General features: G+C 40.4%; 1 protein-coding gene across 1 annotated transcript in view; it reads right to left on the reverse strand.

Moving 5' to 3' along the window:
• Positions 1-379: 379 nt before the first annotated feature.
• Positions 380-14,499, reverse strand: part of LOC111569827 (lipoxygenase homology domain-containing protein 1) — a 33,060-nt gene continuing 18,940 nt past the window's right edge. The window contains exons 28-41 of the mRNA XM_055019063.1: positions 13,990-14,152; positions 13,563-13,717; positions 13,170-13,379; positions 11,276-11,405; positions 10,948-11,156; positions 10,630-10,815; positions 8,568-8,695; positions 8,335-8,452; positions 6,339-6,516; positions 2,877-3,062; positions 1,987-2,157; positions 1,692-1,830; positions 1,250-1,405; positions 380-1,159 (exon numbers count right to left, since the gene is read on the reverse strand). Of these exons, the coding sequence (XP_054875038.1) occupies positions 679-1,159; positions 1,250-1,405; positions 1,692-1,830; positions 1,987-2,157; positions 2,877-3,062; positions 6,339-6,516; positions 8,335-8,452; positions 8,568-8,695; positions 10,630-10,815; positions 10,948-11,156; positions 11,276-11,405; positions 13,170-13,379; positions 13,563-13,717; positions 13,990-14,152 (2,610 nt within the window). The 3' untranslated portion in view covers positions 380-678. The remainder of the gene's footprint in view (positions 1,160-1,249; positions 1,406-1,691; positions 1,831-1,986; positions 2,158-2,876; positions 3,063-6,338; positions 6,517-8,334; positions 8,453-8,567; positions 8,696-10,629; positions 10,816-10,947; positions 11,157-11,275; positions 11,406-13,169; positions 13,380-13,562; positions 13,718-13,989; positions 14,153-14,499) is intronic.

The following is a 14,499-nucleotide window of genomic DNA, read 5'->3' on the forward strand; positions in this document are numbered from 1 at the left end:
CTACGCTTTGCCTCATCAGTCTCTGCTTCTTATGCAGCAGCGTGCTGAGACCAATCAGGCTGGCGAGACACAGGACACACCTGTGTGCCTTTATTGAAGAAATTGCCTTTTGTTATTGTTAGAAAAAGTGCACGCTCCAGCAGAGCGGGGCAGATCGATGCAAGAGCACACTGCATTTATGTCTGAGGTTTGGATGTGTGGTTGGGGTTGCTGTTAGATCATCTACACCAGAACAGTTGCTTGTGGTGGAAACAGGCTGAAGAGATAACTCGATCATTTAGCTAAAAGGTGCTAAAATGCTCCTGCAAAATTTGATTTGTGGGTTTAAATAAAGGTTTTGAAGTGTGTACAAACACCAAACAGGTTGAAAACTGTCATCCTGAGTATTACAAAAGAGTTTAATCTTTTATAAAACCTCCATTATAACAACAAAAAAAAAAAACTGAGCAAACCATCCCTGACATGAAATTTAAAAAGAATGGCACATTCTTTTTTCCTGACCAAAGAAGACATCATCATAGTATTTCATTGCAGGCGTTAATAAAAGTAAAAAAACATCTCTGAATGCAAAAATCTGTCACAGTTCCTGAGATATAAAACCTGCCAGAAGCAGAATCTCTTTGGTCATTTCATCTAAACATCTGTTTGCTGTGGAAGTTTTCAGAAATAGTGTCATTGTCAGTATTTCGGGTAGAGGACTCTGGCGATCTGCCCGTCGGCTCTCTGAGTGTCCAGCCACTTCCCACAGAGAAAGATGGTGGTGACACCATTGGCTGTGTTGGTCACTTCCACACGGTCCAGCAGCCAGCCGGGGCTCAGACCGGAGTTGTCGTGCTCCACTCGAACTTTCTGCAGCTCCCCCATGTCCAGCATTTCCAGCACAAAACGGTCCGTCTGCTCGCGTTCGAAAAGGTTGCGAAATTTCTGACGCAGTTGCCGACGGCCTGAATCTCCATTGGTGCCGTAGATGGTGATGAAAACGTTGGCATCTGTTCCTGCTCCCTTCTCATCGCCGGTGATGACGATGATCTCGTACTTGACGGGCACCAGGCTTCGAGCTTTACTGGCGAAGCTCTCAATGGTCTTTGTGCACTCGAAGGTCAAGAAATCATCCCTCTTAGGAGACAGAGGGATGAGGGCATTGCAGCTGAAGATGTACCTGAAGTTGATGGAACAGAGAACAAAGAAACAAAATATGGTTTGATAATGAACAGAAGTGTGGGTCACTGAGCAGTAGCAGGTGACTTACTTGTTTCCTAACTCTTTCTCAGTCACAACAACCTCCTCCACAAGCCAGTAAACCTCCCCCTTTACTTTCTTTCCATCCTTGGGTGTGTGGCCCAAGCAGATACCTGCGATATCACCCAGAGTCTTCGACGAAAACTCAAACCTGTCAACATTTCCCCTAAAAACAGAAGAGTGTAGAAATGTTAGACTGAGTAGCATTTCTGGTAAATTGGCTTACATAGTTTAAATTCATGGTATCGCCACTTTGTTCTGTGACAGAATAAATTTTTCAACAGGACGCCGTAATGTCGTGTTAGAGGAGTGCAGCGTTGGTCTGGGCTCAAGTACTTGGTGCTGGTGGGATTATCATAACAAGTGTAAAAGGAGAGCAAGAGGGAGATGAAGCACATTTCTTTGTCCTTTTTCATGCAAACAAGTTGCAGCTGATTGCAACAAGTACCTACCGCAAGAACCTCTTCTTCTTTGAAGAGTTCTCCATTACAAATTCTTTTGATCGGCCCTTCTTCCCCTCAAGTACAATCCACGCGTTTTCTTTGGTTTCAGCTTCAGCCATGTCTCCAGTTGTGACACAAATTTCATACTCTTTTAGAGAGAAAACACGGACACAGTTAGAGTCAGTCATCTCAGTTGCCCTCAAACAGTAAATGCATCATTTCCACACAGAATTTAAAAACACATAAAGATGCCTTTACATAAAAATAAATGGGATAATTAGTATGAAATGGATATTGTACTTACTGGTCTTCTCATTGAGGTCTAAGTAGTCGTTGTTAGCACAGGCCAGCTCCCTCATTATCTGTCCATCATCATCATTCTTTGCAAGCCAGCGGTCACAGGGGAAACGAAATGTTTTGTCCATTATCTCATCCTTCACATCAATGTATTCCAAATGCCATCCTGGAGCAAGACCTGGATGTGATGGGATGAGGAAGCAAACAAAGACAGTGAGGAATTCAACACAGGAATCTTTTAGGCCAGTTAGTAAAAATCTGCATCACTCCTTCAGGTTTAAAGAGAAAGTGTTGGACAACAATTAAACCATTCACTGTCCAGATTTCACTAATAATTAGACAAGTGGTGACCCAGTCATCTCCCTGACAGATCAGTCACCAGATTTACACTACCATGCAAAAGTTTGGGCTCATTTAGAAATGTCCTTATTTTTGAAAGAAAAGCAGTTTTTTTTTCAATGAAGATACCATTAAATTAATCAGAAATACAGTATGGACATTGTTAATGTGGTAAATGACTATTCTAGCTGGAAACAACTGATATTTAATGGAATATCTCCATAGGGGTACAAAGGAACATTTCCAGCAACCATCACTCCTGTGTTCTAATGCTACATTGTGTTAGCTAATGGTGTTGAAAGGTTAATTGATGATCAGAAAACCATTGTGCAATTATGTTAACACATGAATATAAGTGTGAGTTCTCATGGAAAACATGAAATTGCCTGGGTGACCACAAACTTTTGAACGGTAGTGTATATTTTGTGTGACTGCAGCTTATGTTGCAAAACGTCATTTTGGTAAGTGAATTTTGTTTGTGTTGAACTTTTCAAAATGACAGTAGCAGATTTTAAGCAGCCTGCTATGCAGAGGAGCTGTTTATCTAAAGCAGCTGACCTGTGTTGTCGTGCCAGACTCGTACTTTGGAGAGATCTCCTAGACTGAGGATATCTGAGAAGCGAAATGTGTCCACTTGCTTGCGCTCAAATTTGTTGGACTTGTTGCACTCTTTCAATGCCAGTGTCCCCGTGTCTCCATTCTCTCCAAAAACGATGATCCACACATTGGCATCAGTACCTGCAGCTGAGAAGACGCAAGAAACGCTCATCAAGAAAGTAAAATTTGAAATTTGGCCTTCCTGGGCAAACTTAAGTTGCTGTCTTGTTTCTCTGCAAAACCCCATACAAGCACAGGGAGAACATGCAAACTCCATGCAGAAAGATGCTGGGAAGGCAGGGACATGAACTGGGCATCTTCTAGCTGCAAGGCAAAAGTGGTAACCACTGTGCAGCCCCAGTCATCACCAAAGGAAACTAATTATTTTAAAGTCGCTGAATGTTATTTAAGCTCATTCTTACTGCATCTATAATAATATTTTGGCTGAAAGGCATAGAAAGCACTTGATCTCATCTGTGAACAGTTTTAGAGTGTGCTGATTAAAATTTTAAACATACTTGCACTTTGTTGCATATCTGCAATACATTCCCGCTATTGCAGAGAACTGCTGAACTGCTAGTAAATAAATGGACTGCAAAGCTGCAAAACAACCAAATATACCAACAGGAGAATAAAGTGAGGAGCAGAGAGAGCTGCACTCTCTGACTCACAGAGCACATCTATAATCCCACTGTGTTGTAATATTTTATTACAGCTGGTTAGATACTGAGTGAATGCGTATTAGGTGATGGTGAGGACGAGCCTCACTCAGTATGCAGCATTTTTTTCAGTGTCCTCTTTTTCAACTCTGCAGAGCAAGTAAGAACGCTGATATAATAACAGTCCTGCATTTTTAATGAGAAATTAAAATGTTAGTAACATTTGTTTTGGTTACCTTTAAATTCTTATTTTTCTTTCCACCAACATCCATATATATTTATTATACTCAGTACCTCTTCACAATATATTGCAAATGCATTTACTCATAAAATCACAAAAATAATTACATTAGATTATGCATGGAATCGCAAATTTAATGCTGTTTGCATGTGTGTGTGCCTGTATATGTGTGTATGTGCGTCTGTCAGCCCGCCTCACTGTTCCTTCCACAGCCTCAGCAGCGGTGCAGCGCTACATCTTAGCTTCCAATAACTGCCAGGGGCACAGAGCGGTCCTTTGAAGTCGGCTCAGACTTCTCGCCATGCTATCATATTGATCAGCAGCACAACTGAGCTATAGAAAATACTGCATGAAGAAAAGATGGAGCAAGAGTGTGGAGGGGCTCTGAAGAGGATCTCTTTCATTACCATGTGGGAGTCAAACATGAATTATTCCACCTCCGCTTCTCCTGGAAAATACAAACCTCTGCACAAGGACAGGTCGAATGAGGATTGTTAAAACATGAAACATCTAACTCAGCGTTGAGATTTGGGTTGTGATTGAAGGCACTGGATGACAGACATGCAGTAATTAGTCTCTGGAAGGTCGTAGGTGAAACATTCACTGATCAGAGGGTTCCTCAATGTGAAACCACCTGCAGGATGGTGAACAGCATTATCCTGAGCACCTGCAGGACGCCCTCAGGTGCGTCCCTTTGAAAGTGGTCTAAAAACGAACAGCTGAGAGAAATGATGTGACTCAGGACACGTTTGACAGATGAAATGTCTCTGCTGGCCACTGGAGGATGTGACTGATGAAAGCCGATGTCTGAGCTGCTCTGCTCACTCTGGGTCAGTGTCAGGTTGGGCCCAAGGATGCTAAGAGATGAAAGGCTGGATGGATAGATTGCACTGCCATGTCTGGTAACTAGACCCAAAGTGCCCTCATCTGTTGACTGCCTTTGAAACCTTCAGGTTCCTTTGCCTCACAGGTCTGTTCAAAATGTTATCATAAATGTGTTCCCCAAAGATCAGCCCTCAACATTTCAGTTATTATGTGGTTTTATACAGCACCCTTTAGATCAGTGGCTTCCAGCATGGAGGTTAAGACTTGTGGCAGATAAATCTGAGGATTTGAAAGATGAATAGTAGGATAGGAAGGATGAAAAACACATTTCTCCTCCACAAGAATCTTTTGCTTTTTGCTTGAGAATTACTGAAATGTTTCATATCATTATGCTACAGCTAAACAATGAATCAATTTCAGATCACAATTGCAATTTGACACCGTGCATTTAATAATTTACAAAGGCTGCAATGTAGAAATAGGAGGTGAAGCTTTTTAAAGTTAAATGGGTTTGTTTTGCTGCTAATTGATCAATGTTTTTACATGGTTCAGGCATGCATGCTGTGGTTCTACTGACATAAGCCCAGCCTTGTTATTTAATTCACAACTCGTACATTTTGCAGCATGTCTGACCGACAGTTTAAACTGTCATGTCTGTGGTTTAAAAAATTCATGCTGTCCTCACTGTTTGACAGTCAAGCATTTCATGGCATCTTATGAGCTGTCACATTGTTTAAATCTAATACACAATACTGAACTGAAGCTTGACTTTAAAAAACAAACAAATTGTGATATTTTTTGGAAAAATTGTCCCCAAATCATTCAGGGCTACTTCAAGTCCCCAAGAAATGTTCAGATAGAACAACAAGAATCTTTGACTTAAGTGACAAAGAAAAACACTGACATATGTCACCTGTGATGATGAGAATAATGTTGTTTTAATCCTCATTTTGTCCTGCGGGTCAAATTGACCTCTTTTAATGTTTGAAAATGTGGGAAAAAAATGTTTTCACAGTGAAACTTCTGATGTCCACATTTTCAACATTTTTGGGACATTTTTGAACATTTTTTGGTGTAAAAAAAAAAAGAAATGTTAAAAAAAGCGTTTCTTAAGAACATTCACAGACAAACTCTACCAAAATCCAGTGAATTTCACTCGATAAGTTTTACTGATATGTATGTAATCACTTTCAATATTTTTAGGATTTTTTTGGAAGATTTTTACTCATTTCTTGAAAATATTTCCAAGACTTTTCTTGCCAAATTTGGGAGATTTTTAAATTTTTTTTAAATAAAAGTTTTAAGGGAAACTTTTCAGGAATTATTGGAATTTTCTTCCTGAAGGTTTTGCAAATTTTGGGAAATTTGGGGAATTTTTCGTTGAATTTTTGGATTTTTTTCAGACAAGGAAACAGTATTTTTTGGTTCCCGTAAATGAAGACAACAGGAGGGTTAAATAATCACTATCCTGGTTAGAAAACGGTGCTTGATGAATGAATGTTGATGAATTACTTTAAGTATTGGAATACAGAAAACATACCCAGTGTTGCACAGAAATATTTTTTTCATAACTGTGCTGGAAAAAAAACAGTAGCCCTTACTCTGACTTTATCTTTGCATGTGTAAAAATATGTTTTAACTTGTCACAACTTGGAAAATATGAACCCACAGAACCACCTGCATATGTTGAGGACTTACCTGCAACATCGCTGGTCCTGACTTGGATGATGTATGTGGTGAGCTCCACCATGACCTCCTCGTCCACCACAGCAGCCATCTCACATATCATTGTCCTTTTAGGTCCGTGTGTCTTTGACAGCCAGTCCTCATAAGTGAACACAGACACCTCCTCTGTTGTCAGGTGGCGCATGATCACCTGGATGCACAGAGTTAGCTTTTTTAGATGTAATCAAGATCTCATTTAGAAACTTCACCAGTATTATAGTTACTCCTGAGCTATGACGTATTGCAAAAAAACAAAAATACATTGAGGTTGATGGGAATGTCATCAGTTCTGCTGGTATTTAATACAATTAATTCATTTAATTTAATTAACAATTAAGATACAAAGACAAAGGATAGTTATTGAAATTTAGCTGGAAGGAAACATGAAAATATGTACCAGACATCATAAGAATACATCCACTTATTGACATATTTCAATCAAGACCATAAATGTCAACTGGCAGGTGGTATTAGAAGGAAGGTCAGGGGATCATCAACATCGATAGTAATCATCCTCTGGTTTCTGTGAATGTCTGTTCAAAATTTCATGGCAATGCATTTAATAGTTGTTGAGATATTTCAGTCTGGACCAAAATGGAGCAGCTGATTGATATTGCCTTTACTAGAAGCAGACCATTAGTAATCTTCTCTAGGTGTAGTGTGTTTTACATTGCCACATTATGGATGGATAACTAACGTGTTACCAATATGTAAACAAATTCTGCCTTCTCAAGGTGTCTGGTTAATCCTGGTTAGTCCTAAAGGGAAACATTTCTTTGTTATACAAAGAGTCAGCTCGGGCAGCCACCCTCGTATTAGCTCCCCATTCTGCATATTTATTTCAGCAGATTACTATGCTGGAAGTCAACCCGGTGCACTCTTGTGTCCATTTCAATACACAGACCCAGCAATCCATAAAGGCAGCACATCTGCTTGTGATGCTGAACACACAAGGCTCTGTGCAGGGTCAAGTCAAGGAGATGTTCACAGTCGCTGAGTCCCAGGCACGGACAGACAGGGCTCGGTATTGTTCCTGACTGCTCTGCTGCTCTGCAGGCATGGTGCCTTTACCACAGAAGACATTTGCATAGGAAATGCGTTCGATTTCATCAAAGCTCACTGCCTGAGACTTCAGACTAAATTTGGAGGTGGGCAGTGATGTTGCTTTCACGGGGTAATGTCAAGAGAAAACCATTTTCTGTATGGTGCATTAATGCAGTTGATAATATTGCAGGAATATACAATAAATATTAAGTATTTAACAGCTAAAATAAAATGTTTTCTCTCAAATACAATACGCCATATACGCCCGTTCTGAACCTGTTTGAGTGTGTGTGTGTGGTTGCTAGAAGTGTCTGTAATCCAAGCAACAACAGCATGGTGAATAAAATGGGTCAATATGCTCACTCTAGGAGTTCTCAGCCCTGCTGTCTGTGTGTGTGTGTGTGTGTGTGTGTGTGTGTGTGTGTGTGTGTGTGTGTGTGTGTGTGTGTGTGTGTGTGTGTGTGTGTGTGTGTGTGTGTGTGTGTGTGTGTGTGTGTGCCTGTATTTTTGTGGGTGGGTGAATCATTGACTATTTTGCTGCGGGCAGGATAGATGTGTGTCTGTGTGATATAATAGATTGAATGATCCTGTGACCTACAGCATACAGTGCCAGGATGAAAAACACAAACCTGTGATTGCTTTGTGCTATTGATTTTGGAAGAAGATAACAATTACTGTTCTGCTTTTTATGCTCCTGGTTTAATGTTTTATGGATGAGATCTGCGGTTTCTTCTTTATGACCAATTAGCCCTCCTTTGACAAGAATAAAGACAATTGAGTGTGTGTGAATGAATTATTTTAAACAGATAAACCTCAGCTCAGCAGTTTCCTTTTGCTGTAAATCTTTAGCATTTGTACCATGGAAACATCTCATGAACGTATATGTTTCTGCGTGCTGATGCTAGGCTGGATAAGCTGAGCTGACCTTGTCAAGAAACCAGTCAGGTCGGCTCCCGGAGCCATCAATACGAAGCCTCATTTTCCTCAGTGGGGCGATGTCATCGATCTCCATGTTGAAAGTGTCTTCCTGACCACGTTCAAACCTGTTGTCCACCGCACAAACAACACAGAGTTTATATCTGAAAGCATAATGAAATTCTCTCTATATTTCAAAGTCGAGTGGAAATATGGAAATAAAAATAGAAAATGTTTGTCCACCTGTCCTCATTTTTCTGCAGCAGCATCTCCTCTGTGCTGCCATTGGCCCCAAACACAGACATGAAGATCAGGGTGTCTGTTCCTGCATTCTGCACATCTCCTGTCACCACCGTCAACTCATAAATAACCTGAAAAGATTAAACATTTCACTTATTACATTTTACTGCAAAAAAAGCAAAAGATGTTTGGAAAAGCTGTATTTAACAGTTAAAATATAGGCAGGACTATGGAGAAGGACAATGAAAATGTAAATCCATGTGACTGTAGTAGTGTTATGATCCTGCTCCAGCCCCTGCCCTTTTTCCCCCTTCTTCCTCTTTTTCCTCCTTTCTCCCTTGAGTCCTGAGTTGTATCTGCTTTGACCTGTCTCTCTCTGGCTCCCTCTGTCTGTCTGTCTGTCACCTCTCCCTCATGTCTCTCTCTCTCTCCCTGTCTCTCTCCCTCCTGCTCTCCCTGCTTCACCTGCCTGCATTCTGCTACCTGCTGATTACTACAATGAGTGTCAGCTGCAGTAATCAGCTCACTCTGGACACCTGTTCACAATCACCTCTTGCAGTATAAAGCTCAACTCATTCAGTTACACCTTGCTGGATCATAAAGAATCACAGCCCTTCAGAGACTTTGCTCCCCTTTTGGATCCTGTTCTCCCCACTGAGCCCTGCTACCTCTTGACTGCCTCAGCCCCCATGTACTCTGCTCCTCTCCCCCTGGATTCCCCAAGATAGCTTCCCTGCCCCTTCTGTCTAGTTTTTCCCCTGGTTTGTGAGTACTCTGTTTAGTGTAGTTGTTAGTGTTTGGGTTTTTTTCCTTTGGACTTTGGTGTTGGATTTGATAGTTTTGTTTGGTTTTGCATATTTCATATTTAGCTAGATTTGGTTTACCCCTCAACCCTGGTTCCTGTTGTATTGTCTTAGCTCTTGTTTGGTTTAAATAAAGTCCTTCCCAATATTCCTCCTGTATCCATGTCTGCGCCTGGGTTCTCTGACCCCCCCATAACAAGTAGTGACTGCTATACTGCTAGAGAAATAGATATGAAAAACATCTTCTTGTAATATCTTGGGATTGATACACATCATTTATAATCATCCATTATCTATACACCGCTTAATCCTCACTAGGGTCGCGGGGGGGGCTGGAGTCTATCCCAGCTGACTCAGGTGAAGGCAGGGGACACCCTAGACAGGTCACCAGTCTGTCACAGGGCTACATATATAGACAAACAATCACTCACACATTCACACCTACGGGCAATTTAGAGTAATCAATTAACCTCAGCATATTTTTGGACTGTGGGAGGAAGCCGGAGTACCCGGAGAAAACCCACGCATGCACAGGGAGAACATGCAAACTCCATGCAGAAAGATCCCGGGAAAGCCGGGACGCGAACCAGGGACCTTCTTGCTGCAAGGCGAAAGTGCTAACCACTACACCACTGTGCAGCCCATCATTTATAATCATAGTTCACATATTACAGTCATACTTTCACTCATTTTATTAAAGGTCTGCACAAATAAAAAGACTACAAACATTTACCGGTATAAACATAATCACATGTAAGGTTGTCAAAACTATTTCAGTTTCTGCCACAAAGAGAAACCCTTGTTTAAATTTTTTTTAAAAAAAATCACAAATTTCTTAAACATGTAAATTAAAAATAAATAAAACTCCATTGATAGTTAAAATCTACATTGATAATGTTGTGAATTAGGCTTTTTAGATACAATTCTGGTGTCACAGCACAATAATATTAAGAAACTTCAGGTTCTTGGTGAGTTTCAAACCCTTTTCCCATTTCAAACCCGTCTGGATCTTCATTTACCATTCAAAGGTATTAACTAGAAGTTATTGTTTATTCATGTGTAATCATGACTATGAGAGATTAAGGTTAAAAAGCTGATCTATTATCATTGCATCATGTTTATATTTTAATACATTAATTTTCAGAATGTAAATTGTTCCATTGGTTCCCTTTACGGATCATTATCATTTGTCATGTGAGGTAATTTAATATAACTGTGATGTATATTATCTGCCATATGGTAATTTGTCCACATTTACATACCTTCTGGGAGATAGAAATGGCCTCTGCATCCAGCACGTTGAATACTCTAGCAGTCAGCCCATCTCCTCGATCTTTGGCCAGCCAACACTTGCAAGCGAAGATATATTTGACCCCTTTGGTTGGCACAGCAACAGACAGCTCATCAACCAGCCAGCAGCTCTCTGGAGTGGCCCCATCATGGCCGAGCTGCAGGGAAGGAGAGAAACAATCACTTCAAGCGACATGGGTGTATTTTTCAGTGTGCTTAAGTGTACATGTGTGTGTGCGTGAGAGTGCACGATCCTCAGTGAATGTCTAAAAGTGTCACCCCTCACTCACTTCGACCTTTTTGATCTCCCCCACATCTGAACCGTGGGACTCAAAGCTCTCCAGAGAACCAGCCTCAAAGCCCTTCCTCCCGTCTGGCAGGTCCAGCCACAGCCTCTCTGTCTGGGTGTGATTGGCCCCGATAATGATCACAAAAGCCCTGCTGGCGGTGCTCGAATCCCGCTCCAGTCCGGTGCAGATGGTGATATGGTACGGTATGACTGCACGGGAAGGGCACAGCATTTATTCATTCATTTGATGCACATGATCATGCAATTAATACCACACATTCACAGAGCAGTGAATGAATGAGACATCCTGAAGGCTCGATTATTCTTACTTGGGAGCTCAATTTCGTCTTCCTCCTTCTTCTTCTTGTTCTTTTTGTTCATGTTACTGTCAACGCTCTTAAGTGTGAGCGCTGAGGTCTTCTTTTTACTGTTTAGGCCTTCTCTGACTCCTTCATAGCCCTGAAAAAAGCAACACTTGCTTAGTGACACAGACAAACAAACCAACACATGTGGGGATTGACATTCAATGCAATAAATATTTATTACCATTAGTTTCTACGCTGAAATGTATACGATAAAATACAATGCTCTCTAAAACATATATACTTCTGGTGGTGTTGAGTATGTAAATAGTAACAGTTAATTTGTTGAGGTTTTCATTTTTATTTACTTCTGAAGTCCCACTAAAGGAGGTACATGAGAATGTCATTTGGATACTTCGGAGCGTTAAAAACTTAAATATAAAAATTGTTTTTCCACAAACAAGATCCAGTTTAGTGGAAATGATGCACATAACCTGCGACCAACAGTTTTCCTCATATGGGTATTTTTCAAAAAAGACCAAAAGTTTGGTTTAATGTGAGGCCTGTGCATTATTCTGTGGATGGAAACATTGTCGGGTGGCTGATCGATTTAACCAGACTGAATATCTGAACAATTATCCGACTAATAGCCACGAAATTTAGTACAGATATTATTGGTGTACAGAGGATGAATGGTATTAAATTTAGTGATCTCCTGACTTTTCTTTTTGTGCCACCATCAGCTGAAATGTTCAATTTGTCAAGATAATTGCAAAACTAAAGACAATCTATTATCTACTAACTGGTGTGTGGCTGGGAGACCTTTCCCACCTTTTTGTGCACCAATTTGTGCCTTTTCTGCATCATTTTAAGGTAGAAATCTCTTCATTTATGTAAAGGAAAACAAAGCATTCAGGCACCAGATGACTATTCAAAACATAATGGTACATTACGCAGTAAGGCTCTCAGGCATCTGTAATGCTTTCAAATATTTGTTCTCCAGTCAATCAACTTTTCTCATTTGCCATTATTCCAACTGAGTCAACACACACATTTACTCTGCGGTTCTCTTTTGTGTCTTTTGTTTGGTGAAGTAACCTCTGTAAATGTGCATGTGGCACCTTTTAAAATCATTTTAATTATTCATAACCACTAAACAAGATTTCTGCTCATGTTGATGTTCATGCTTTGGGGGATTTTTAGGAATCATGTACTTGTCTAAGGTGTTACTGACACTGACTGAGGGTAAGAATATATTTTAGCCACAACTGATAAAAACACTTTTTAAAAAATATTAGGCTTCAAAGTTTAAATATACCAACTATGACAGTAACAATGTCAGTTTTTTGACTCTCTTTGAAAAGACATATCCTAATGTCTTTAGGAGGACCTCTGTCCTCTTTTTTTCAGTTCCAAAGAAAAAAAGCACCTGTCCCTATTGGTGACATTGGTGCATTTATGAGTACTGGTATAAGAGTTTTTCAAAAACAAAAGTTCTCTGTTTTTGTCATATTTTTATTTGAGTGGATAACTGCATGTGGTCTAAATCTTGAGTGACGCATCGCATACATCCCCTTCCCAAAATCCACACCTATGCATGTTAGTATGCTGACCTAAGAAAACAAAGAGTGTAAACACTAAACATTCTAAACAACAGCATATTAACATTGTCATTGTTTGCATGTTAGCTGAAAGCGCCATGTGTTTAGACATCAGATTTTCAGTACCTCAGCAGTAGATACTATAAAACTGGGTTAACAGACCATTTAATTGTTTAATGCCTATTACTGTGTAAAATTTCTTACTGCCATTTATTCTCGTTTCTGCTTATGTTTGACATCTTTCATCATGTGATATCTCTTTTACCATTTGTACATGTGATTTGAAGGCATTCTCTTTCACACTTTTTCTTTCATGTTACCTTGACATAGAAGAGTCTCTCAATACGTTTGTCCTCCCTCTTCCTGGACAGCCAGCGTTCGCACAAAAAGAGGAAGACCTCCTCTGTATCAACATCGAACACCTCCACCTGGTCCAAGTACCAGTCGGCGCTCACCATACTGTTATCATGGCGAATTTTTATCTTGAAAACCTGACCAAGGTCAACTGCCTCCATAGTAAACTTGTCCACCTGGAACAAAAGCCATTGATCCAATAGCATGATTGTGCTATTTGTACTTTTTTGTAAGATAAATTTGTTGTAAGCTGCTGCAGTTTATCATGTCAGGATTGTTTGTCTTCATTTCAAAAAATGTAGTTGAGAAAAGTAAACAACAGAGACAGAAAAACGGTCACTAAATGTGTGCTTTCTTACAGCTCCTCTTTCAAACTTGTTGCTGTTTGTCTCCGACTTGCTCAGTTTTCTCTCCCCGGTGTCCCCCAGGTCCCCATAAATCGTGAGGAAGACGTTGGCGTCGGTGCCGGCTCCGTACACGTCACCTGTCATCACTGACACTTTGTATGTGTGCGCTGTAATGGGGACGATGATCACAGACAAGCACACAGGGGATCGGTTTGAGGCAATTACCACAAAATAGTGTGAGAAGAAAGCGATTTACTATCGCTGTTTGATGCTGCTGTCATAACAGGGACTCATTCGGGGATATAGAGAACCCAAAGGAAAAACTGTCTGGTTTTTAAACTAATGCACAGAAAGGCCAAGAAAAGGCAGGACACGGCAAGGAGACAGAGCTTGCAGATATTTCTGAATGTTTGTGTGTATAATATTGCAGTCTACATACTCTCCAGGGCATCTTCCACTTCGACTTCAGTCACTTTCAGACTTCCATCTCGTGAAAGTTTCTCAGTGATGATGTCAGAGGGCACCAGCTCTCTCACTGTTTCTCCATCATCCTCTGACTTGGCAAGCCAGCACTCACAGGGGAAGATGATCGTCTCTGAACCCTACAAAGACAGAGACAGTTTAATCATATGACTTAATCTGTGTGTGTTTGTGTCTAAAAGGGGAATCAGTGCACAGTGTTTTGCTTTTTTCTCAGTCTTGACTCAGTAGGTGAGATACAAAATGAAGCCACTCTGCTGAAATACTCCCATCTATCTGTGAAGAGAACATCTCCACCTGCTGACCAAAAATAGAGTTGTTCTGTCACCAGGAGGTGTGAGTGAGAAGAAACACAAGTCCTCTACATCAACTTTTTGGAATTTCAAGCATTACTTTAGAAATACTGAGATCAAAATCTTTGATTAATCTGTATGGTTTTTGATATGACACAATGTTTCTGTGATGATTG

The sequence above is a fragment of the Amphiprion ocellaris genome, chromosome 17 (assembly GCF_022539595.1).
Source record: "Amphiprion ocellaris isolate individual 3 ecotype Okinawa chromosome 17, ASM2253959v1, whole genome shotgun sequence".
NCBI lineage: Eukaryota > Metazoa > Chordata > Actinopteri > Pomacentridae > Amphiprion > Amphiprion ocellaris.